General features: G+C 37.2%; 2 protein-coding genes and 1 long non-coding RNA gene across 4 annotated transcripts; 1 reads left to right on the top strand and 2 right to left on the bottom strand.

Annotated features, from left to right (window-relative positions):
- Positions 1-1577: 1577 nt before the first annotated feature.
- LOC131959439 (cAMP-dependent protein kinase type I-alpha regulatory subunit) lies at positions 1578-13066 on the bottom strand. Its single transcript, XM_059324638.1, has 11 exons — positions 12931-13066; positions 11152-11367; positions 9018-9188; positions 8809-8900; positions 8646-8707; positions 8514-8560; positions 7385-7543; positions 6624-6684; positions 6304-6425; positions 4814-4895; positions 1578-4064 (listed from the first exon to the last, which is right to left on the bottom strand). Exons 2-11 carry the CDS (start codon positions 11323-11325, stop codon positions 3892-3894), a joined length of 1143 nt encoding a protein of 380 aa, XP_059180621.1. The 5' UTR covers positions 11326-11367; positions 12931-13066; the 3' UTR covers positions 1578-3891.
- A 1819-nt stretch (positions 13067-14885) lies between these two features.
- LOC131959043 (WD repeat domain phosphoinositide-interacting protein 1-like) lies at positions 14886-25960 on the top strand. Of its 2 annotated transcripts, none has more exons than XM_059324135.1 (12): positions 14886-15515; positions 16881-16963; positions 17798-17967; positions 18070-18166; positions 19571-19668; positions 19803-19895; positions 19969-20039; positions 21419-21526; positions 21956-22120; positions 22208-22315; positions 23258-23397; positions 24879-25960. In XM_059324135.1, the coding sequence occupies exons 1-12, from the start codon at positions 15430-15432 to the stop codon at positions 24998-25000; spliced, it is 1341 nt and encodes a 446-aa protein (XP_059180118.1). In that variant the 5' UTR covers positions 14886-15429; the 3' UTR covers positions 25001-25960. The 2 variants fall into 2 exon arrangements, with proteins under 2 accessions (XP_059180118.1, XP_059180119.1); XM_059324136.1 differs by having other exon boundaries at positions 14887-15515; positions 17801-17967.
- On the bottom strand, positions 17570-19936 carry LOC131959045 (uncharacterized). Its single transcript, XR_009389375.1, has 3 exons — positions 19795-19936; positions 17997-18098; positions 17570-17894 (listed from the first exon to the last, which is right to left on the bottom strand). It is a non-coding gene; the product is annotated as an uncharacterized LOC131959045 (long non-coding RNA).
- Positions 25961-26009: the final 49 nt, after the last annotated feature.

The raw sequence follows: 26009 nt of genomic DNA, 5'->3' as shown, positions 1-26009 counted from the left end.
AATTTGCCCAAAGGCCCAGTTACCGGAGGGACTAAATCAACCGGGAGCCGATGAGATTCATTTTGAAATAGAATCAGCTGTTGAAAAAATCCAGGAATTTCCAAGATGGGATATTCCAATTCCATTGGACTCTCCGGGAATAAACGGGAACTAACAAGAAATTACAGGGGAAAAGTGGAAATAGGGTTTATATGCACAGGCGGAATTATTTACAATTTCATGTTCTGATAGAAACAAACATTTTAACATATAATGAGCAGACACAACCCACTAATTTGCCAAATAAATCAGTTAATTTGTCAAACTGCAATGTGGTGAGTTAGCTAACTAAGTTAGCAGGTTCGCTAATGTGATAAAGTACATCGAAAATTCAAGCCGACAATGTGGCTTGTGTGCAAATGTATGGTTTAAGGTGAACAAGTTGTTTATAAAAGAAAGGTTTTACAATAAAGAATGATTGGAAATAGATGATTAAAGCTCCTTCGTTAGCATGTTCAGTCAAGCTAAGGTGGTAACTATCAACGTTAGCTAGCAAACACTAGCAGTTGTTCAAGTTGTAAAGGTGTACTTTGCTTTAGGCTACTGCCTGCTGGAAAACAAAAAAATATAAAAAAAAAAAAATCAAAACTCACATGAAAGCATGTACCGGTAGTCTTTGGCTCAAACATGTAGTGTTGCAGTACTCTGGGCTGATTGGACAAAGCACTGTGCAGGAAGAGGGGAATATTTTTACTCAATTCCTATTTAAAGGGACAGTTCAAAGTAAAAAAAACAAAAACCTTTCCTTCTTACCTGTAGTGCTATTTATAAATATAGATTGTTTTGAGGCAAGTTGCTGGGTGTTGGAGATATCAGCCTTAGAGCCTTCTCTCAACTGAACTGGATGGCAGGTGGTGCTCAAACCGCCAAAAATGTATTTGGAAAAACTCAACAGCAACATCTCTTCACCAAAATCATGATTACTTAAGTTAATCCACAGACCTTATAGTGAGCAGGTCAGACATTTCTTCAGACATCTCCAACACGGCCACTAGATAATAGATAAATAACACTAAAGGTAATAGGAAAAATGCATATTTTTGATTTGGGGGTGAACTGTCCCTTTAATAGGTTACTGTAATGATCTTAGAGAGTACTGCTGAATTCAGTGTATTGTGACTTTTCACCAAAACATACCATTAGAACTGGTATTGCCTTTTTTTTTAAGAATTTTTTTTTTGGCATTTTTTTGCTTTTATTGAAAGGGGGTGATAGAGGGGAAGACATGCGGCAAAGGGAGCTCAGGCCGGATTCGAACCCGGCTCCGCCGCAGCAAGGACTCAGCCTTAATGGTAAGCGCTCTACCAGTGTGAGCCACTGGGACACTCTGTATTGCCTTTTTTATATATAAGTATTTCCCCTGCAAATAGGTTCCCAATTAGAAAGGTTCGTTTTCAAATTTAAATTGTGAACATTTCCAATATTCCCTAACTTACCTTGGAAATTTCTCAGCAGCAGCAACCCTAGGAACCACCAAAGTGGTTTGACCAAAGAGTCAAAGGTGCAACATTAAGGATGAAACTGGAGACAAAGTGGAATTATTTTTACTTTTTTATTGCTTAAACTGCCATCTGGAACAATCTATACCAAAAGGATAAACATCTTTGCACATACAGGAGGTCAAACTGAATACAGGGTAGAATAGAAAAAGAATGGTCCTCTGATCGCCTGCAGCTCTCTGCGCTGCAGGCCTAACAAACTCACTGAAGGTCGGGCTAGCAGGAGTGACTGACTACTACTGTAAGCCCAGGTTAGGTAAGCTAAGGCAAACCGGGACGATTGCAGTGTGGCTAAAAACATTTTTGGACTAAAACCGATGATACTGCTATTTACACAAAACCAATATTTCAATAAAGGTGAGTCAAACCCACGCCCCCTAACGGAGTCATTTCCTGTGGATCAGGATAAGAATCAGAATGAAGATGATAAATTTAACTGTAAAGAAAAATACATAGTACTCATGTCCATTAACAAAAACTATCCTCACCAACCTGACTACCCTGCAATCGGCACCAAAATCAAATCTTTTTTGGACGTACAAACACACATCTCAATTCTAAAGCGCATTCGAGTGCTCCGAATGAGACAAAACAGAAACTGGTTCTATGTCATTTCTGGTAACAGACAAGTGAGGCAGGAATGAAGAGTTAAGCCTATAATCCAAAAGTCAACATTGTGTGATTTGGTAAAGATCTTTAAAAAAATAATAAAATCAAAGAATTAAACATTTTATGCCATCTAAATAGTAATGAAGCAGTTAAGCTAGGGAGTAACAAACCAAATATTTGACAAAGTTCCTGCTTCTGCACGCAGCTGCAGGGTTGTTTTTTTTAATACACGCTTCCATTCATACCGGATCACTGGATGCCTAAAACATCATGCCAAGTAAGCATAGAGAACAGATCACAAGCTACTCTGATGAAAAGACAGCCACCTTTTCAATAGGCAATAAGCAATGACACTAGTTTTAAATAAATATCTGCTCACTCGGCCTGTCAGCTCACCTGTGATGCTTTCATACATAAATACTTCAGATGTCCTGAAATCCATAAACCCTCCTCCTTGTTTTTTTTTTTCAAGACTTCACTTCAATAAACCTGGAATTACCCATTTGATCTATTTTTAAAAAGTTTTAACCCATGACGTTTTACACAATACGATTACATACTGGTTTTGTCGGTTGACAAGAAGAAGCATTTATTTACTTTGTGGCACTGGACACCTAAAATAGAATTTATGGAAAAATAAGTGTTTACAAAAGACAGTTAAACATATTTTTTTTAAGATCACCATCACTCCAAACCATATCATTTAGTCAATGATAATAATATAACTATGATCGTTTTAACTATACTATGATAACATTTTGATTACAAACCATAGCAGAAGAGTGACCCAAGTTATTTGGTATATACTAAAAAATTGAATACTGAAATACACTTAATACTCTTGTTTTTTTCCTTTCTTTTTTATTTATTTATTTTTTCCTCAGAGTAGTCAAGGCAGTTCTTGTATGGTCGTTCTACCGATTAAGAGGACAATAAGGGTAATAACTACTTCCTGTTTGGAGCTCCAGATAGTCAGGGAACAGAACACGCACTGCGTTTCCACGGCTATGCATCTTTGCGTCGTGACAAGAATCAACATTTGGCACTAGCCTGGTAGCTGCACAATAAAATAAAAACCTTAAGTTGTACTAAGCTAAACAGACTCGTCATTGTCTCATCGTGCCAATCAAAAACAACAACCATCGTACAGCTGAAACCTTAAAAACGTCTGATAAAATTTGATGCATTGATATTCTTCCTGCCTTCTACAGTTCCTAGTTTCTGCTCTACGCTAATCAGGCTCGCTGATGTCAAAACTCTTTAACGGGGAAGAAGAAGAAGAAGAAGTCCGCTCTTCACTTCAATCTACAACATAAATCTGTAACAAATTCACCAAAAGCGCCATGTAAAGTTTGATTGTCCTGTCTCATGGGTGTGAGACCCTCATGTCTTTCAGATCTCCTAACAATCCTGCTTTGTGTTTAAGTCTAAAAAGAAAGCGTAACCAGCAAATACGTATATAACATAGGTAACATGTGATGTAACTGTGCCTACAAGGTAGCGTACAGCAGCTGGTACAAGCGCTGGTGAATGGCTGAAAGTCACCTCAGCGTGACGGGTGGAAACAACAAAATGATCTCTGTGTGGAAAACACAAAAAAAAGGGAGAAAAGCGAAACAGAAAGAAGAAAGTGACAAAAAAAAGCAAATTGCATTGGTGGACCCTGGGTCTAAAAGGAGGAGAGAGGGAAAGGGTGGAGGGAGGGAGGAGGGTGGGGGTGAGGAGAGAGGGCCCCCCCCCCCCTTCAGACAGACAGCGAGACGAAGCTGTTGTACTGTTGGATGTTACGTTTGAGAATGTCTGAACAGGGACCCAGGACGCGCTCGAAGCGAGGCCGGTCGAGCTTGACGCACTTCAGGGGGCCGCGGGCGACCACGGTGGCGGCGCGGGGACGGTTCATCAGCAGAGCAATCTCACCTGGTTAACACACAGAAACACGCAGTTTAAAATCTCAGACGACAACAACTTTTTACAGCATATGACTGAGGTTCATAGACTGCATATAAAGATGGAGGATGTGTTTTATAGCATCAAATAACTAATTTAATCCAAACTTATCAGAAAAATTAACGCTTAAACAAACAGAACTACCTAAATGACAGAAACCTTCTTTTGGAAAAAATGTATTTTATGTGCGTTTTTGATTTGTTTAAATTTGTCTCATGTCCTGCCTTGCCTGCGCACTTGTCTGTCTTGTTTTTAGTTAATTTATTTTCAGATTTTGTATTTTATTTATTTACTATTATTGTATTTATTTTTTCATTTATTTATTTTATTATTATTATTATTATTAATAATAATATTATTATATATATATATATTTATTTATTTTTATGACCTCCATCCTGTCTGATTTGTTTGATGTTCGTTTGTATGTTGTAAAAATGAAAAGATAATAAAAACTTTGAATTTAAAAAAAAAATAAATAAATTTGTCTCATGTCCCATCCACTAACATGGAGGGGGCTGGATTTATGACCTATACTGCAGCCAGCCACCAGGGGGCCATTGTGATTTTTTTTGGCTTCATTTCAGAGCCATCATGTCAAGCTACTGGTTAATTTTAATTAATTAATTTTTTTTACTTAAAACTGGACAATAAAACATTTTTCAATTAAATGAAATAAAATACTGCTGATACTGCTATAATAATGATTCAGTTCTTACCAAAGTAGTCAGAGGGTCCTAACCTCCCCACTTCCACAAACTCTTCGTTCTCTGAGCGACGCTGCAACACAGCTGCAGAACCCTGAGAAACACACACACGCACACAAAACAATAAATAACTCTTTATAATAAATGTTGTAAGCCACAGTTCCTCCATTGTAAGTCAATTACTCATTCATTAAGCACTAAATAATCACATAAACTCTTATTTCTTAGTGGTTAGCGACAGGAAATTAATGATCCATCCTGCATTCACTCATTAAATCATCATGAATCATGCATTAGTTAAACATTACTTATGCATGGGATTTTTACCATGATGATGGAGTGTCACCAATTAATCCTACAGGCCCTAAAGTCAAACTTTCAATCAATGAAATTAACACAAAAAGAACACTGAACTAAAAAAAGATTTTTCAGTGAAATTTTCTCATGCATGCAGGCTTTGCCACAGTAAATTTAGTTTAATCTTATTAAGGGAGAATACATTTAATATTTGGTTTTCTGGACTGTTAATACTTTGATCAAACTGGGGCTAAACTAATGATTTATTTTATGATCCATTCCTTTCTTTATTGATTAATTGGTTAATTAATTTGTCTTAAAAATGTCATTTAAAAAAATGTTTCATCAAAATCCCAAACCAGAAAAACATTTAATCCATCATAATTTCTGCAAAAGGTGATATCTTCAAATTATTTTATTTAGCTCAGCAACAATAATGTAAGACCAAAACAGCAACACATCATCATATGCGAGAAGCTGGAATCACCACTGCATTTTTTTAAAATAATTAAATTATCAAAATAGCTACAAATTCATTTTCTGTTGTTGGTCTAATCAATAAATCGCAGATCGTTTCAGCTCAAAAATCAAACATATTTAGGGTGAGGCAAGACATCGCCACAAGAGGGCGCAAATGTACCAAAAAAATAGGTTTTAAATGTAAGAAAGTATGAACAATCATTCATTTCAAATGAAACCAAAAGCTCCTAAAGTGTTTGATGTAATAAGGCCAACAGTCAGTTTTGTAAATGATTAAACATCAGAGTTTAGAGATAAAAAAAGTGTTTATATGAAGACTTGTGTACAGTACAGGCCAAAAGTTTGGACACACCTTCTCATTCAATGCGTTTCCTTTATTTTCATGACTATTGACATTGTAAATTCATCAAAACTATTAATGAACACATGTGGAATTATGTACTTAACAAAAAAGTGTGAAATAACTGAAAACATGTCTTATATTCTAGTAAGCAAAGGGTGGTTACTTTGAGGAATCTAAAATACAAGACATGTTTTCAGTTATTTTACACTTTTTTGTTAAGTACATAATTTCATATGTGTTCATTCATAGTTTTGATGCCTTCAGTGAGAATCTACAATGTAAATAGTCATGAAAATAAAGAAAACGCATTGAATGAGAAGGTGTGTGTCCAAACTTTTGGCCTGTACTGTATGTGAGAGAAGGTTAGTGATCCAGTGTATACCTCCAAGATGATGAAGAACTCATCTCCAGGCTCTCCCTGCACAACAATCTTCTGTCCGTCCTCAAACTGGACGGGCTCCAAGGCATCAGCGACTGTCAGACGCTCCCATTTGTCAAGAGACTCTGAGAACACAGAAGAAAGCAGTCAGCTGAAATGACAGACAATGCTGAAAAAAGAAAACAACGCATTTGAAAGGTTGGTTTTGTTTTTCAGGTGAGATATTTTTATATTCTCTTTCAGGTTATTTTTAATCTCAGCGAGTTACGTGCTTCTTCTTCTTCTATTTTTAAGGTTTGGGATGATTTGAAAAATGAACCCACCTAAAATGGACACTTTCCTGAGGAATTCCTCGTACATCTTCCTCTTTCTCAAAGTGCTTCCCTGAAGAGAAAGATATTTGTGTTAGTGTAATTGTGTAAAAGTGAAATTAAAGATTGTCATTAATGCCATTTAATGTAACGGCGAGATTTCAATCAAACAATTCACAACCAAGCTTTATAAAACGTGGTCTTTCATTGGATTTCAGACTGGCGTGTTATATGCAATACGAGCTGTTTGATTATGGCAAAATACACAATTGATTATTTTGGTCAATACTGATATCAGTATTTATTATATTACAATTTTTTTTTTAAATGATAACTCATTGACTGAAAAATTATGCTTTTTAAATTGAAATTAAATTAAAAAAAAAAAGCAAAAATTAAAATAAATGTAAAAAATGAGATGAATAAATAAAATAGCAATAGATATACACATTGAAATACATAATGAATATGAACACAATATAAAAAAATAATATGAAATAAATTAAATCTAAATAAATGAGTTCAATTGTGTAAGTGCACTTCCACAAACTACTGGAAAATACTAAAAATACCTTCACAATATAGATTTTTTAATTGAAATAAATGTATTAAAATATGTTTACAAGAAAAAGAAGAGCATCATTGTGAAAAGGATTGCTGCATAAAAAAAATATAGAATATTTTTTAAATAATCGTTGGAAGCCAAAATCTTAAAAATAACTGAAAATAACATTTGATTAATGTCCAGCCCTAGTGATAATAAATCTCCTTACCATAAGTATTCTCCTGTAGCTGTCTCTGTCGATGCCCCACAGCTTGACGTTGGTCTTGGCTCTAACTGTGGCCGCCCTCGGGGTGCCGTATATGAGGGCCAGCTCTCCGAAGCTGCCTCCCTCCCCGATGCTGGTCACCCACTCATTGTTCACATACACCTGGAAGATTAGCGGGGCAGAAACCAAGATGTTAAAATGCAACCCTACCCCATGATAAGGTACTGTTTGCAGAAGAAAACATGGATGAAGGAAGGTGTACATGGGGCAGATAAACGCACTATTATTACAGCTGTTCTTGTGTTTTTCAAATTATCATTATTATCTTTATTTTATTTTTTCCTGATATATATCTATATATATATATATCAGGAAAAAATAAAATAAAGATAATAATGATATATATATATCTATATATATAGATATATATATAGATATAGATAGATAGATAGATAGATAGATAGATAGATAGATAGATAGATAGATAGATAGATAGATATACTTTATTTATCCCAAGCTGGGAAATTAAAGTGTAGCAGCAGCGTTACATACATAGACAATGACAACACAATTAAATAAAAAGAACAACCTAGGCATACTTCAAGCAATAAAATATAAAAATACCATAAAATATAAAGTGTCTAAAGAAGGAGTAGAATGGAATTCCAGTGCAGAATAAATATGAATATACAGTATAAAAATGTTGGTGCTATGAAACAAATAAGGTGCAATGAACAGTGTGCATAAAGAACACATAAAGTGCATAGACAGTATGTGATGAACCAGACTATTATTTGTTATTGTACAGTGTGATGGCATTTTCAAGTTGCCTATCAATTTAGGTATAAGTATGTCTTTATAGGAGTATTGTGATAGAGTGTAAATGCTTTTGCAAGGATGTGATTTTTAGATTTTATTTTATTTATTAAATATTTTTTCTCTTCTCTTTAATTTCTTTTCGTTTTTTAAACCATTTTCTTTCTTTTTACGTTTTGATGAAAAGACTTGATATGTTTTCAGAGCAACATGTATGTGCGGTTTTGTTTTTCTTCGAATAAAAACTTTAATAACATAAAATGCAACCCTGATAGGAAATAAATCCTGAACATTATGATGAGGATCTGATACTCACGTCCATCTCCCCTTGGTCAATAACATAGAAGTTGTCACCTTCGTCACCTGGATGCATAAAACACGAATGTTAACATCACACAAAGACATGCTGTGATTCGGATAAACATTGTTCTAAAAGACGTCCTCCTACCCTGCAGAATGACGGTTTCCCCAGCAATGTAGGTGACTGGAAACATTGCATCAAATATGTCGCTGGAAAGGAGCAGAGTTATGAGTTGATCAGCTGAACACAGTTATGCAATTATCAAACATTTTTACATTACAAAAAAAAAAACACTTTTTAAGACAGGTACCTCCTCTCATTGTCGTCCAGGTGTGAGAAGAGAACGTTCTTTTCAATAGCTTTGGCCAAGGCTGCCATCGTCTTGTAGTCTTTTGGAATGACCTTAAAAAAATAATAGAGATGTCACACGACTTTTCACACCACTGAAATAATCAGATTGTTGATGTAGATTTAAGTATTGCGACATTCTTGTGGCTGCTTGCAGGCGTGCATATCTACCTTTCTGACGTATGAGGCTGCATCCTCCTCTGTGTAGACCTCTGCGCTGAAGGCTCCTCTCCGCCGGCGGCCCTTTACCACAGGGTTCATGGGTGGAGACACCTCCTCATCACGGGAGTCTGAACGGGAACTGCTGGCCTTCTGCTGGTTCTGAATCTGCTTGGCCTCCTCCTGGAAGAGTCAGAAGACAAGGTTTAGAGCTGCTGCTGCAGGTTTTGTGCAATAAAGTGCTACACAAGTAACATATACAGTCACACATAAAACACAACATATAATATTTAAGTTTTCAATAAAAATACATTCAGTTCAATGTTCAGATTAAAGCAACTACAACTAATGTCTTAAATTGTAGCGGAAAGATATATTACATAGATACTATCTATATTATATAGATGCTGTTACCTCACGTTAGACTTGCACTATTGCACAGCATACTGCACAACATGCACTTTAAAGACTATTTATACCGGTACCTGCCTCTTGCAAAACCGTATATTTACATACATGTTTATTTTTCTTTGTATATTTGCACTTTTTTTTTAAATTCTATTTCTCTTACTTCTGTCTTCTCATCTGACAGACAGCAAAGTAAGATTTTCATTGTGCAAGGAGAAGTGTTTCTATTGTGTATATGACAGTAAACTTTGAATTGAACTGAATACTATATTTTCTCAGTTCTGTTTTGTTATAGCTAATAATTTGCTCCAAGAGGATCAAGTGAGTATCTGAAAAAATCTGGCAAAAAAAAAGGGGGGGGGGGGGGGGGGTTGATAAATTATAATAGACTATTAGACAAATTCTTTAAAAAAATGATATTGAGTTGAATATTAAATTGTAATGTTATGACTGCATCGCTTTAGCTTTAAAAAGCATACAAGCAGCAGTTTCAGAAACACTTTTTGTTGACAATTCATGGTAGTGTTAATTTGGAATTTCAATTATTATTATTATTACCTCCGTCAAGGTTTCCATTTCAGTTTGTCTGTTTGTCAGCACGATTACAGAAAAACTACTAGCCTGATTTTCATGAAACTTGGTGCAAGAGTGTTGCATGGTCCGAGGAAGAAGCCATTACTAAAACCACGGGGCGGATGCAAAAATTATTCACTTTTGTTAACACTGTGAGATAGCACATGGCCTTGGCAGAAGTCCGCATATCCAAGTGACCTTTTAGTTGCAGTTCTGCGTTTTAATTTGATTAAATTAATCGTTTGAATCCAGCAGGGGTCTATCTGAAATAGGTAGCCAATGAGCGGCTTATCCTTACAACCTGCATACAGCAAGTCAGACTAAATATCAAGCAAAAGAAAACATTCAGAAAATCCTACTTCCCATGGCTAAGCATTTTAATAGTTTTTAAAGATTGATTCAAGACATTTTAGTGCCATTTTTAAGGTTTTGAATTAATAAATGTAATGCCTTTTTAAACCTAAAGGAACTGTGGGAACACTGGAATCAAACATCACCAACTTTGCCTCACTAATTATTATTTTTTAGAAAATGTAGAATCCAGTTTGAACCGTGGCTTACACAAGCCTGATCCAAGTGTGTAATAGGTACACAACAAAATCTGGACCAAACCATGTATATACTGTATACAAAAATCATGTAACGCTGTGTTTTGTTCATTGTGCACAGCTGCAGAGTGAACAAAACACAGAAACAACTAAAAGAGAGAAAATAATGACAATAACAGCACAACCCATAAACAAAAGGGTTTAGCATCCTAGTTAATTAGCTTGCTCTTAATATTACAAACAATGATGTGCTGATTTCTAACATGATAATGAAAAAATAAAACGTTTGAGAAGCTTTAATTTAAAACAGGAAGAGCAAACTTATTGATAACATCACAGAAACATAAAGAGCTTCAGGCGAAGTGACTTCATCTTTACATTCATGATTTTTTCCCGGAGAAATAAAAAGAAAATCTAGTATGACCAAGTGTAAATATATATCGTTTATGATGGCAAATATTAGCTAGCTTCTGAAACCGTAACCGCTCAGTGTAATATAGAAGTATATAGTGCTCATCTTCCAACTGTATTATGATTTGCTTTAGGTCCAATGAGGACAACCAAAAAGCACACACACAAACACAAACACACAAACAAACAAACAAACAAACACAAACCTTCTCCAGCCTCTCAAAGTACTCCCTGAGGAAGGCCATGGGCCTGTCCGGCCTGGAGGTGCACAGCTGGACAATGCAGTCCTTCAGCAGCTGTTGAATGTTGTGTTTCTGCACGTACTGCTCGCACTCCCTCAGGCTCCGCTCCTCCTCGCTGCTCGTACTTCCAGATGCCATGACGACAACCGCAACCCTGCACTGTGACCTCTAACCTTTGTTCTGGAAAGAGTGGACAGTAACGGGAAAAGGGAGCACGATTTCAGATCAGCGCCGTACAACATGGATTCACTGGATTATGAGAGAGCAACACAGAGCAGGGGTGACTGTGCGTCGTGATGAGAAATGGACAGACAGAAGATGTGAGAATGTGAGAAAAATAGAACCAGTGTGAGAAGGCACTGAGAGATGGGGTGTTTTGGCACTAAGGAGCCTGAGTGCTTCTCAGTGTCAGGAGGGAAAACTGGTCATATGATGTGATCACACATATCTGACCACAGACAACAAACTAGGAGAGGCACACTGTCCTGGATTTATTTACTCAAAACAATTTCAGTTTTTCATCAGCCTGAAAGAATCGACTCTATCAGAGAGGCAGTCTCATACACAAGGCCTAATTTTAGAAGAATGGTGAAATGAAGGCGAGTGAATCAATCCACTGTGAAACAAACCAAACCATACAAAAAGTGCACTTGCTTTGGGGGTTTCAACATTTCAGGCCACAATGCTGCTGCTGAGCAAAATAGCCTGACAGATCCTAGATCATGTGATCGGCCTCAGTGATATAAGCTTCTTCAGATAGCTCTGAGCTTGATCAAGCTGTGTAGTCTAAAACAGGAAGGCCTCATGTAACCAACATGTGCATATACATTCGATGAGTATATATGTGAAGAAACAGAGCGAGTGTATCATGCATGTGCATCAGTATAACAGGATTCAGATAATTTCTAATCTGACTAGGCCCAGGGGAGATTACTAGCCATGTTATCAAAGATGAGGCTGGCACGGCCTTTATGCAACGAACTACACTCATGGTGGAAACTTGGCAGGCTTGCTTTAATCTAAACCTACCACAGGAATAACTAGGTGACAAATGATATTGTTTTCAGACCAGGTAGGACAAATTAAGAACTAATATTACAGACCAAACAACAGGGATCTTCTACTGTATTAAGGCCCAATTTATTTCAAATATGTAAGGTAGTGAAAGCATATAATTAAACATGTTAATTCAGTAATTCAGTAACTGAGCTGCAGCATCACCTCTGCTGGCTGTCAATTAAATTAGAGAAAACACTGCGATGCACAAATGACCTTGCTGAACAAGTGACAACGCAGTATGCTGGAGGATGGATGACAATAAAGCATCTAATGGTTTGCAAATTGAGTGAATGTTTATCGCCTTTAACAACAGTGTGAAGCAAATGCCCTGTCTGTAACACCGTCTAGGTCAGGAAGGCTTCATGAGGAGGCTGACGGCTGCAGCCAAGTCACTTACAGCGAGCAGGCTAATGCTGAAAAGCGAAATACCCGAAATGATAACTATAAGAGGCTAAATATGTGACTAAGAAACGTGTTATACGTTTTCTTGGCTGAATTCGGCCTACGTTGAGTCGGGGAGTGAGCCCAGTTTGATGCCTAGCTGGCTAGCTCCGTGCAAAGGCAAAGCTCTCCTCCAATGACGCCATCTTGAGTTCTATCATAAACAAACGAGAGACGGAGGAAACAAATTTCACCTATCCAGAGGTCATATGATCCACGGGCTGAAAAAACGCTTATACTCACAAGAAACTGTAAATTCCTGCCGAGCCCTTCGATAGCGACTCGGGATGGTGATATTTCTCGGAGCGTACCGTTACCAGATCCTCCTCGCTTCGATTTTTTTCGCGAGCCCTGGACCGCTGCCCCACCGGATAAGGCTGAGAACCAATCAACAGCCGTCACTGACGTCAATTCTCCTCGTTCTGACATGTGAGCCCGTAACCCGTGGCAACCTTAAAGGGGACCGCACGGAAACCGTGACGTCAAGGAAATAGTTTCGAAATGAAAAAAAAAATCGATTGATATCTGATTAACCCTCTGAAATCTTGGGTTATTATATCCTATAAAAAATCTGTTAAAAAAATCTTTACCATGCCATGTTGGTATCAGTTTTTTCAGCATTACATCGTCAATACGTCCTTATAATTCATTTTTAACTTTGACTTACTTGATAAAAAAGGTTGAACCCAAAAGAAACAAAGGAAAACATAAAATCTGATCTTGAAAATTATATTTCAATACACAGAATTTTAAATTTTGCAAATATGAATACAGGTTGCAAATATTACATATAACTGGTAAAATGAGGATAATCTCTAGTTCTATATTTTTATACTGAATTTATTTGATATTATCTCCGGTTGTACTTGGCTGAATTCAATACAAAAAAAATCTGGCAAAGAGTTTCAAGGCAGAACTTTAGAGGGCAGCTGATGGCAAGGCTTAATGCTGCTTCATTTATGTCTTCACATCATGAAGAAGTAATTCATTCAGGGAAATTCATCCATAACCGATATGGTGGCCAATATAGTAATATTTTAAGCTGGAATGCTATTTTAAGCCCTTTTAATGAAGATTGTGCACCAATTTTTCACCATAGACCCACCAGAGAGCCACTTTCTCAAACATAAAACTTTATTAAAAAATATTTAACATTGTTATACATTATAATACATCATACAAACAATGTATTGCATTGTCAGCCAATACTGTAAATGATAACTGAGAAAATAAAGAATAAGTAGGGAAAATTAATAACTTAATAAACATCATTATTGTTCACTGTCAGTCAGACTGTCTAAAAAACATTTTTTTAAACCACCCCAAGCAATGTTTTACTGTATAATATATGTTACTAAAGGTAATTCTTCTTTAGACAAATTATTTATAAACATTCAACCCCCCCCCCATTACACCTCAGCAAAAGAAGAAAAAAAAGAAAAGAAATATTATATTTATTATATTATATTCATAAAGACAAAGATAAAAAGATAAAAGATAAAAAGAATAGTAACGTATGTAACATATGTAACAACATGTATATGTGTGTGTGTGTTTGTGTGTGTGTGTGTGTGTGTGTGTGTGTGTATAAAGCATATAATCATCAATCTGATTTAAAATCATAAGCATTAAATTTGGTCATAATCCCATTCACTGTCAGTATTTAAACCTTGTTAATCTAGCTGTGGTTCAAGTTCATCTGCCCTTGCTTGTAAAAGCACATATTAATCAGAAATATGGTACCTATCAGATTTACATTATAACATAATTACTTGTGTTGTTTAATCTTTAATACAAGTATCATACATTTTGTATGTAAAATCTGCATCTGCAGAGTAAAAAGTAACCAAAGCTGTCATATAAATGCAATGGAGTAAAAAGTATTATGAATGTAGAAATATTATAAAGAGTATTTTATATAGTTATTCATATATATTCATAAATGTATCTGAAATGAGGTGGAGTACAAGTATAAAGTAACATGAAATGGAAACACAAAGCTTACAAGTACCTCACAAAATTAAACTAAACATGGAAAAATAATGTAAAGCAATCAAACGAAACACAATATTACCATCTTTTTTATTATCATCCATCAAAATAAAATAAAAAAGGTAAAAATCTGTTTAACAGTTGCACATATCACCAGGATCGTTGTTGTGTCGCTGCACTGACGGGCAGTAGAAAAGCTTGATACATATTTTAGCCAATGAAATCATCAAAACAATTCCTGTTACAAGACTGAAAGTATAATTGGCCAATCAGCCGTATTCCACACAAGGGGTGGGGCTTACGTGATTGGCAGCTGTGATGTCAAATCAGTTAGAAGCTTTAAACAGCTCGACCAATAGAAACACCGAAAAGGAGGGTTTGACACGTTGCCACCAGCCAATCGGGATGCACCTCAGAGTGACGCATCCACCCATCAGCTGTTTTTGTTTTGCTGTGTGAATATTGGAAGTTAATAACATAATAACAACAGTGTCGACTTACTCAAGTCAAACCGCTCATACAGGAGGTGTTACCGTTGATCTTGTACCCTGTTCAGATTCGGGATAGTTCTCTCGCTGTGTGATGTGTGCCATCTGAGCCAGTCTCCCGGACATTCAGCTCCCTGAAGAGTGTGAGCGTGGCGCTTGGAGTCGGGGGGCAGAGGAGGGGAAGCGGGTTCCGGCGGGGATCAACCCGAGCCCAAGGCCTGCGACCTCGGCCAGCGAGAGGAGAGGGAATTTGGCGGCTCGGATGGAGTCCCAGGAGCCCCAGGACGTGCCGGACGGCCCAGGAGTGTACCGAGCCTTCATCTGTGCCTCGTTTAACCAGGACACCACGTAAGCGACCTGCGGGCTGGGCCCAGCATGAACTCAATCTCCACGATGCACCTGACTGTTGCATAATTATTTTACAGTCGCATTTATACACTCTGCTTTTATTATCTATCACTTGTAATAGCGCCGACAATCAGGCGGTTGTGTGCGCGCGTTCAACATGAAACTACAAGCTTCTATGTGCTGCATTAAAACTTCTCGATTAGTCCACACAGCAGCTGAAAGTGAAGTAGGCCACTGTGTTAATCTTCAAGGCCTGTTGCACATTAAACTAGCAACCAAACTTCTGGCTGTTGTGTAATAAGACACAGCTTAATACAAATGATTGAAAATAGGCCTATTCTATAGTACAAGTTTCCAGCTTACCTCCACTTTAATACATGACACCAGTTAAAATGCCACATTACATGCTTATAACTAACATTTAACTTTAATAAATGTGGTCTTTTCTGAGGTCATTGCAATATTATTGAAAGTTTAAAATCAGAGATGCATTTTTTGGACTACCCAATCATTTCACTCATACCTGTGCTACAGTTATGTCCACATCCACAGTTCCAGCAGAACAGGTGTGTTCCCTTTAAAAAAATACCCCCTTTGGCTTTGATTGTAAAACAAACCAGGTGGCCAAACAGTCATCCTGGTCTTCTTATCTCTTTGTCATTATGTTCTTTTCAACTTCAGCTATGATAAGATAAGGCGTGCTTCTTTCTCAGGGGAAATTAACAGATTTCAGTTGAAGCTGTGTTATTATGGCTGTCTAAACAAGATAAGATAGCCGGGAAGAAATCATGTCATATAAGGATGGCTACCACCCTCAGGTGAGGTAAAGCCGGGATCTTATCTGGTGACCTCAGTTATGAACATACATCTTTAGGCTACTAGTACAGCACGGCCATGGCATGGAAGTTCTCTCTGCTCATACAGATGTATTATGTACCTATATGACGATCACACTGATTTTGCACTGTCATAGAGAAGTGGAATATAGCAGCCATTACATAGATTTACCCCGTTTTGTGCAGTACCCTGCTTGTGAATGCATGCGTGTGCATGGATAATCCTATTCTTTTTAATAGCAAGCTATTCCTTTTAAACAAATCCATTCCTAATCTGTTCTAGTAATACCAAACAAATAAAAAAGGGGTTTTATAGATTATTTTTACTACAACAATAGCAGATTTAATGTGTATCAAAATGTTGGCAACAACTGTTGTTATTGTGTGTGTTATCTGTGTGAGAGGAAGTGTTTCATGATCAACTTTTTAATCAATGTAATTTAAATGTAATCATGGTGTTATTAAGGTACTATTTACCTTATAATGATGGCGCCTGTGGCTCATAAGGTGGCCTGTGTTTTTATTGTAGTTCTCTGTCAGTGGGCACCAAAACTGGCTACCGGCTCTTCTCAGTCACTGCTGTGGACAAACTGGACTGCATCCACGAGGGAGGTAAGAGAGGGACAATGTACTTTACTCTCTGTAGTAAAGAGTTAAAATTACAGGAAGTATTTCATGTCACATGGCCACTCCTGTGCAGCCACATCTACGAATCCAGTCATGCATATACAGTAAGTACAATGTGACACAGCAGCAGTGTCCCCTCCCTTAGGTGACAGGGTGACAGACTCCTACACAGTATTATTTGAGCTGTAATCAGGTTCAATGTGGTCGTATACAACAGTTACAGCAGGCCACTTTTGTTTGCTCTGTTGCATGCAGAGGGTAAACACAGGAATGCTCAATAGTCTAATCCTCAAAGCAACAACAAAAGACAAAGTTTGAGGAAGTGTGCTAAATAAGGCTCTCTTTGTCTGGAGACTGACAGTTTCTCATGAAGGAAGAGTAAAGATTTTTCTGACGTGGAACTGAGGCTGTTTTATTTATTTATGCTCTATTTTAAAGTCACCACCAGAATCCTTTGACAAAAACAGTCATTTTTACCTTGCAGGACATGGGAGTTGCTGGTCTACCATTGCCTCAATCAATTAGTTTGTTTGTGTGACTTTGAATTCAAATTAACCCTTTAAAACACCAAAGTCACACAATAACACTTACTGATCTGTTCTGAGGTAAAAAAAAAAAATTTTGTCAAAGGAGTCTGGTGGCTTTAAAGACAGCATAACAGTTTCAGTTCCCCATCGAAGGGGCTTTCTGTTGGCAAGGTAAAGCGGTGAAAATATTTTAAATATAGCGAACACTTAGTGATTTTGGTTTATTTTTATTAGGTGGGCTTTTCTGAGTCAAAGTATACAATCTCAGGTCTTTCTCTTGTCCCTCTCCCAGTAGAGTGTCCAGATGTGTATATAGTGGAGCGACTGTTCTCCAGTAGCTTGGTAGTGGTGGTCAGTCTGTCCATGCCACGGCGAATGAACGTCTACCACTTCAAGAAAGGTACAGAGATTTGTAACTACAGCTACTCCAATAACATCCTCTCCGTCAGGCTCAACAGACAGGTAAGTCCAGGAAATGGATCTTTCTGTACCTGTAATCCTCAAAGTCGTTGCTTCTGGTTTGTGCTATCTTGTTGATCTCTCTGTCTGTCATGGTTACCTCAGCGGCTGGTGGTGTGCCTGGAGGAGTCGATCTATATCCACAACATCAAAGACATGAAACTACTCAAAACTCTGCTTAACACACCCACCAACCCCACAGGTACACTCCAGCTATTATACAGATAAACCATATAAGTCCCTACATTGATTCCTATGTGTAGACCAAGGTTATAATAGTTTTGGATTTTTCATTAGTTTTATTTTTAATTTCGTTGTCAATTTTTGTTTTTAAATTCAGTTAGTTTTAATTAGTTTTTAGAGTGGGTTTGCTAGTTTTGATTAGTTTTATTTTTTGGAAAATGCTTAGTTTTAGTTTAGTTTTTATTAGTTTTAGTGTCAGTTTTAGTTTTTTGTAATGGGGTATTTGTTGGGTGCCAGATTCAATAAGTCACAATAAATGTTTCCTTTATTTCCTTTGTCTGATCCATCTCAGCCCCAATAAATTTACTAAGTCATAAAACCAGATAGATGAAATAGATTTCATATCAACCAAAAAGGTTTATGTATGAAAAAAGTTGTCAAAGACGAAAACTAAGGACATTTTCACTATAATTTTAGTTAAGTTTTGTAACCACACAATACAGTTTCAGTTAGTTATCGTTTTTTTTAAAACTCCCGTTTTTATTTTTATTTCAGTTAACGAAAATGTTTTTTCAATTCTAGTTTTTTCGTTATTTCGTTAGTTTTCGTTAACTATAATAACCTTGGTGTAGACTCTGACCAAAATCTTGTCAATCACTTCACTTTAATGCCATAACTTGTAACATTTGCTGAATAGAGGCCACTATGGCCACAAGTAGCATTAACAGTACAATAGTAAATGCTCTCCCACACAGTGTAACAGTAGCACAAGCAGATACGAGTGTTAAAGCCAGCAGACTGACTCAGCAATGCCAGTTGTAGAACAAGTTTGGTAACATCTGCCTCCAGAAGATGCTGGTGAAACCTGACCAAACAGAACTGGAGAACCAAAACAACTATTTATATGGCAGGAGTGCATCTCTGGTTCCAAATCACGTCACTAGTGCAAGATGGCAGCTCTTGTATCAGGGACATTTTGGCTTCATTTTTGTATAGTGGAAGGAAGTTGACACACTTTTTTCATCTAATATATAGCTGACATGCATGGCTTGTTTTCAGGTCAAGACTAGACAATTAGGGGGGTAAATCAGTTTCATCAGGATACAATGTTTTGATTCTTGGACAACAACACAATATATCATAAAGTCTGCCATGACACAATGGCACAATTATGTCAAAGCAATTAAAAATATGATTTGACAGATTAATGACTGGGCGCTTTTTTAAACATTTAAGCAAAAATCAAACAATTCTTTTAATAAAAATAATAAAATAGACCTCCTGTTCACTATAAAGTGCCACATTTCTCGTGTTTAAGTGCAAATGACGGAAACGGTGACACAGGTATGCCATGAGAATATCAAAATAAAGGTGTATCTTAGATGACACAAATTGCCTAAACCATCCTCTATACTCCTTTTAGGTCTTTGCGCTCTCTCCGTCAACCACAGTAACTCCTACCTTGCGTACCCTGGCAGCGCCACCATTGGAGAGATCACCGTCTATGATGCCAACAACCTGGTAAGGCTACATTAAACTCTAACATAATAACAAGGGGGGGAAAGCAGCTGTTGTCACAGCTCTTGAAGAGCCCTATGGGGACACGCAGCTCAGTGATGGTGCCGATGTCATTAGAAACATATTTACCTCCTTAGAGCACTCTGACGCTGATCCAAGCCCATGACAGTCCCTTGGCAGCCCTCACCTTCAATGCCTCTGGTACCAAACTGGCCAGTGCTTCAGAGAAGGTGAGGATTCCTTTTTTTCCCCCTCCTTCTGTTTAATCGCCCACCAGCTGTTTGATCACTTTCTCCTCTGCAGGGCACCGTTATCAGAGTCTTCAGCGTTCCTGAAGGACAGAGACTGTTTGAATTCCGCAGAGGGATGAAAAGGTTGGCGCTCATATTTTCCTGCAGTTCAACCAGAAAGTATTAACAAGATTGATTGATTGATTGATTGATTGATTGATTGTCTTTATTTCGAACATGCAGGCAATAAAAAACAAGTTTAAATATTAATAGATGGATAAATAAAAAACAAAACAAAAAAGCAAAAAAATTGAAAAGAAACAGACACTTTCTGCAAGCTCAAAAGGGGATAGGAAGAAGTAAAAAACGTATCTAGTCCTACCCCTTAACGGGTCAGTATATACATACATATATGAATAATCAGTATAGTCACATACAAATATTATAAATAATTATATATATACATATACTATAAACAATTTATATTACATTGTGAAAACCTATACATGTATATTATAAATTACTATATATGTATAAATATTATAAACATAAATTCAATTACCATGTATATTACAAAATTACAGTGTACATATGTCCAGGTTACAGAGGCTTTTCTAAATTTCTATACTTTGTAAAGATGATGTCTTTATATTTGTTTTTAAACTGTCTTATGTTTTGGCTTTTCTGTACTTCCACACTTAACTTGTTCCACAATTTAACTCCGTAGGTGCTGATACAAAAGCTCTTTTTGGTTGTGCGTGTGCGGTGGACCTTGAAGTTTAGCTGTCCCCTTAGCTTATACCCTCCCTCCCGTTCAGAAAACATTGCCTGTATGTTTTTTGGTAGCAAGATGATTCATGGTGGTTGTGTGACAGAGATTAAACAAAGGGCTCGTGACAGGAAGGTCAGCATTTTAAATGACCCTCTCATTACTCAGCAGTTATTATTTAGGTGAGTAAGACAAGTCCTGCTGCTCAGTAGCCAATGGTAGTTAGTTTTGGGTGCACTGTCAATGACCTGGTGTCAGTGATTAAGACTACAGAAATGTGAGTAGCTAAATGGTGGAAACATTAGACTCAGTGACACTTAAGAGGCTGCTTTTACATACACATTTTGCTGACCTAACCATAACTACTTCTTAACCACTGACTACAAAAAATCTGCATTTTTGTCTTGGGAACATGGATTTTGATAAACTGTTCCCAATTAACTTTCTTCAGTCTGACATATGTCCCCAAAAATACCCGAATTTAGTACCATTTAATACACACACACACACACACACACACACTTGGTCCAGTGATCAGGTTTAATGTAAACATGTGGGGAAAAGTCTTAAATATGGCTTTAATATGGGAATGTATTTTTTAAAAAATCAATCATGTGTTGTGTTTGCATCCTTGTCAATAAAAATGTACATTTAATCATGACTGGCAGTCAATGCTGTGCGGTGTGGCATTGGTTTTTGCAACGTACTATCCCTAAAAAATAAACTGCTTTGTCCTTCTCTGTCTGTGTGTCAGATATGTTAGCATCAGTTCATTGTCCTTCAGCGCGGACGGCCAGTTCCTGTGTGCCTCCAGCAACACTGAGACAGTCCATATCTTTAAACTGGAGCAGCACAGCCCAAGGTAAACACATACACACACTTTGTTTCTGCTTGTTTAACATTCAACTGAATTGTTTTCTGTGAATCAACTTACTACTTACTTGACTAACCAGCTTAATAAAGCTGATGTAGTATTGCGGATATGTTCATTCAGATTAAAATAAACATTCTTTTTCTCCATGGTAAAATGCTTTTCTCTTGAACATTACATCACATTCATTTTGCATGTTTTTCTCTGTATTAGAAGTATGATTGTCCTTCTCTGACCCCCGCATGGTTCAGAAAAGGACAATGTATGGAACAAGCAGCACCCTCTGCTGTATCTCTGATGTAAAGCACTCCAGTAGTGCTCCTATTAAACCAAATAATGTCCAAAGTCAATGTCTCAATGTCTAATAAAAATGCTTAATCTGCTTAACCTTTAACCATGACCCATGTTGTTTGCTTCCAGTCAAGATGAGGAGTCTCCCACATGGTCAGCATATGTGGGTAAAATGTTCACAGCAGCCAGCACCTACCTGCCCAGCCAGGTGTCCGACATGATGCATCAGGACAGAGCGTTCGCCACAGTGCGGCTCAACATGTTCGGCCTGAAGAACATCTGCGCCCTGGCTACGTAAGGCAGAGCAAGACGAGAAATACACCCTTTTTTTAATAGGTGTATTCATGTGTATTCACATCTGGTGTGTGTTTTGTTTGTCAGGATTCAGAAGCTCCCTCGCCTGCTGGTGGCATCCTCAGACGGATTTCTCTACATCTATAATGTGGATCCCCAGGATGGAGGCGAATGCGTCCTGGTCCAAAAACATAGGTGTGTATATTAGTTTAGACGGAATTGTCCAAAAAGTGAAAGTGAGGAGCATTTATGGGTACAAGTCAGGAACCGGCCTACTTTACTTATTTCAAGGGTGCTGAATCCAAAAAAATGGTTCCCAAGCGAAATTTTGAGTTTTTGACCTTCTCATTTGCATATCAATATGGCGGCCAAATTGCCCATCTTGCTCAGTCGTTGGACCATTTTCCCCAAGTTTTTTTGTAAGTAGGCAATCAAAGATGAGGAAATTAAGTTTCTGGATCTATAGTCTAGAGTCAGAGCAAGAATATAGTGGAGGCTCAGTGTGTTTTTTACGTATATTTATATATATATTTAAAATACCAACTTTTAAGGTGAAATTAAGCATTATTTGTGTGTTTTTTTTTAAGGCCGACATAAATATTCAATCAATATCACTTTTAAATGTTCCAGTTAGTATTTTGCATCTATATATATACATAAAAAAGACACTAAGCCTCCACTATATCCTTTGCTCTGACCCTAGACTATAGATCCAGAAACTTAATTTCCTCATCTTGATTGTCTACTTACAAAAAAACTAAGGGGAAATGGTCCAATCACTGTGCAAGATGGGCAATTTGGTGGCCATTTGATATACAAATTAGAAGGTCAAAAACTCAAAATTTCGCTTGGGAACCATTTTTTTTGGACTCAGCACCCTTGAGATATGTAAGGTAGGCCGGTTCCCGACTTGTACCCATAAATGCTCCTCACTTCTTATAGGAGGCCTTTTTTCTGAAATTCGTCTAGACTATATCTCTAACAAAGTCCATAAATGTCTACATGTAAAGTATATGCCTTTTGCCTCAGAATTTAGCAGATTGCAGTTTTAAAATTGGGCCCCAGTTTCTGCTTATTTTATTACAGTGAGTTGGGTATTATGATGATATTAAGTCTTTGACGGCTCTGTTCCTGCAGGCTGTTTGACTCCAGTGAGGATCAGGTGGAAGAGAAGGAAGAGGAGAATCCAGAGGATGTTTCTCCCCAGCCAGCCAGCCAATCATACGCTGCCACTGTAGCCCTTCCTTCAACCCCGCCCTCCTCCACCACTCTCATGGGTACAGTCTTACTAATAATAAACGGATGAAAAAATATCCAATATTCTTCACTGTATACTTTACAGATACTCCTTGAACCCCACTGTGTAACTTATATATCTAACTCTTACTCTACGTCTTCACATGGGGCCATTTTGCTTAGAGTTAAAACCCTTCATATATGCAAATAATATAAAAACAATTTAAGCTAAAATCTTAAACAAAAGCGCTGTAATTTTTGACAAAAAAATGTTTTCTTAAAATTAGAAAGGGTTTTATGCATAAACTGTAACATACAAGCCTCTGAAAGTGCCAGTGGTTGCAAGAAGAAGTCAGATGTATAGATGTCTATGAGAAAAAACCCTTCATCTTACATCAGTAAACATGTTCCAAACAAGCTTATCTTCTCAATTGCTAGATTTAAATCTTCTTCAATACAGCATTATGTTTATTTTGTACATTATGATCCTATTAAAAGTACACTAGATGATGAAGCAGGGTATTAGTGCCTTGTGACTAGTAGCTAATAGCTGTAAACTTGTTTTGTGGTGTTTTTGACTTAAAACTTGAACCCATGCACCCTTGTGTTTTCAGCTAACAAAGGTTAATAGTCACATTTTGGTCACCTAAAAATGTGTTGTTTGGGATCCAGTTGTACTAAAAGACACTTTAAGGAGTCAATTGTTTCTGGTTAAGTATATTTACAAGTCAGTTTCCCTCTAAGGAAATTTATGATGCCAATTAATATCCCAGTTAACAAGAATTATGGATGCATCTTACAAACCAAGCTAGCTAGCTAGGACTAGCGTTAGCTGATAACTTAGCTTGATCATGTCCAAATATTGTCACATCTGGCTCCAAAAAAACAAGATGGCAACGTCTAAAATGCCAAATTCAAGGCTTCAAAAGGATAGATCTAAAAAAACAACTATGTGGCTACATCCAATTCTTACGTAAGAAGATTAGGGCCAGGTAGGTAGACTGATGACAGGAGGAAAGAATATCGAAATGACGAGAATGAAGTCGAATTTTTGAGTTCGGTAAAATAGATTACGAGATACAACATGATTTTCCTCAATTCATCTAATATATGTCTAAAAATTTCACATAAATTACATAATAGTAGTTTTTCCCAAAACAATAGTTGTAGTAGTTAGTACCCAGAACAGCTCGCGGGATTTTAGTACTACTACAGCGTTATTATATATATATATATATTGGGGTTATTGCTCATTCATCGTTGATGAAAATCAGGTTGTAGCTTGCAGTCTTCCTAACTTTTCAGATAGACGCCATTCCTCTAAAGCAATGTTCCTCTGATGACTTATTGACACAGGAAAAAACAATCTGTGAATATCTGTCCAACTTTACCCATCACAAAAAATTGACTTTACTGTCATCATTTCAACTTCCTTTTAATTTCACTTATTTTATACAGTCTATGATTGTATCAGAAAGTTTTCAAATGGCTCGTGGTCACCTTCTTTTCCTTCTCTTTACAGGTTACTCTGAGGATGGTGGAGCCCAGAAGGGTGAGGTCATCCCAGAGCATGAGTTCGCCGAGGGGCCTGTCTGTCTGGATGACGAGAACGAGTTCCCTCCAGTCGGCAACCAGAGTAACTGACCAAACCCCCTCTCATGAAACACCCAATCCCTGCATAACAATCAGACTGTTTCAAGCAGGGAAGGTGGACAAAATATTCCTGTGTTGAGACATTGTGGCACCCCCACCTTTCCACATGTACCCCTGCTGGCCTAGGGTCAAATCTTGCCAGAATGTTACTTCCTGGTGTTTCTGTATTCTGCGTCCCTCTCATTTTTTCTAACGAATGAGGATGAAAAAAAGAACGGAAGGTCCACTCATCCTTAAACACATTCACAACATGTTAGCTAACTCCCATGTTACGTCATTAACAACAGCGTTAAACCTTTTTTTTTTTAAATGAGGAAATCCTGACAACACAGTGACATTATTGTTGCACATTATTATCGTGGTAGCAATCATGAACATTTGACTGATCTGGTGAGTAGACTGAATATACCAAAGTATTAGAGACAACCGTTGGGCCTGGGCTGCAGCCAAAATAGAGTAACCAGGGGCCACATTCACAAAAATGCTCTTTTAGCAGCTTCTAAACTAGCCAAGTGCAATCATAAAAAAATACTTGAATATAATCCAAAATGAGTCAACTCTGTTGAGATCATTGGTCATGTTTTCTGTCTAAAATTAGCATCTGAAAAGTGTAGAAGCCCAGAGAAGCAAGTGAGATGAAAACGGTAATACATTTTCTGAGAAATTAATTTCTGTCCTGTCTTTACAGATAAAACAAATGGTCTTTGTGCCAGGATTAGTTTTTCAAAAATTTTTCCATCTGTGAAAACGTGGGAAAAAAGAGGTTTTGGCAGGCAAAAAAACACCGAAGTTTTGTCGGGTGTTTGTTTTTGTAGTACTAATTTTGGCCACAAGAGGCTGAATTGCACCACTACCACCATGTTTTAAACAGGACTTAAAGCATTCATGTTTTTTTTTTTTTTTTAATTTCTCCGTACACTCTAAACACAAGGTACATTTTTTCCCTCTGTGTTTACAGAGGAAAAAAAATTAACTTAAAAAATTGATCCTGGCAAAACAT

Source organism: Centropristis striata, chromosome 21 (assembly GCF_030273125.1).
Source record: "Centropristis striata isolate RG_2023a ecotype Rhode Island chromosome 21, C.striata_1.0, whole genome shotgun sequence".
Taxonomy (NCBI): Eukaryota; Metazoa; Chordata; class Actinopteri; order Perciformes; family Serranidae; genus Centropristis; species Centropristis striata.
The sequence above is the reverse complement of the archived record's forward strand: the minus strand, read 5'-3'. Positions and strand labels throughout refer to the sequence as shown.

Excerpts from the sequence above, each read along its gene's own strand:
- LOC131959043 (XM_059324135.1), top strand. The coding sequence starts at position 15,430 with ATGGAGTCCCAGGAGCCCCAGGACGTGCCGGACGGCCCAGGAGTGTAC. Across the intron at positions 16,964-17,797 it reads GGACTGCATCCACGAGGGAG|TAGAGTGTCCAGATGTGTAT; the intron begins GTAAGAGAGGGA and ends TCCCTCTCCCAG. Across the intron at positions 17,968-18,069 it reads CCGTCAGGCTCAACAGACAG|CGGCTGGTGGTGTGCCTGGA; the intron begins GTAAGTCCAGGA and ends TGGTTACCTCAG.
- LOC131959439 (XM_059324638.1), bottom strand. The coding sequence starts at position 11,325 with ATGGCATCTGGAAGTACGAGCAGCGAGGAGGAGCGGAGCCTGAGGGAG. Across the intron at positions 9,189-11,151 it reads ACTTTGAGAGGCTGGAGAAG|GAGGAGGCCAAGCAGATTCA; the intron begins GTTTGTGTTTGT and ends TGACTCTTCCAG. Across the intron at positions 7,544-8,513 it reads TTGACCAAGGGGAGATGGAC|GTGTATGTGAACAATGAGTG; the intron begins GTGAGTATCAGA and ends CTAATCTTCCAG.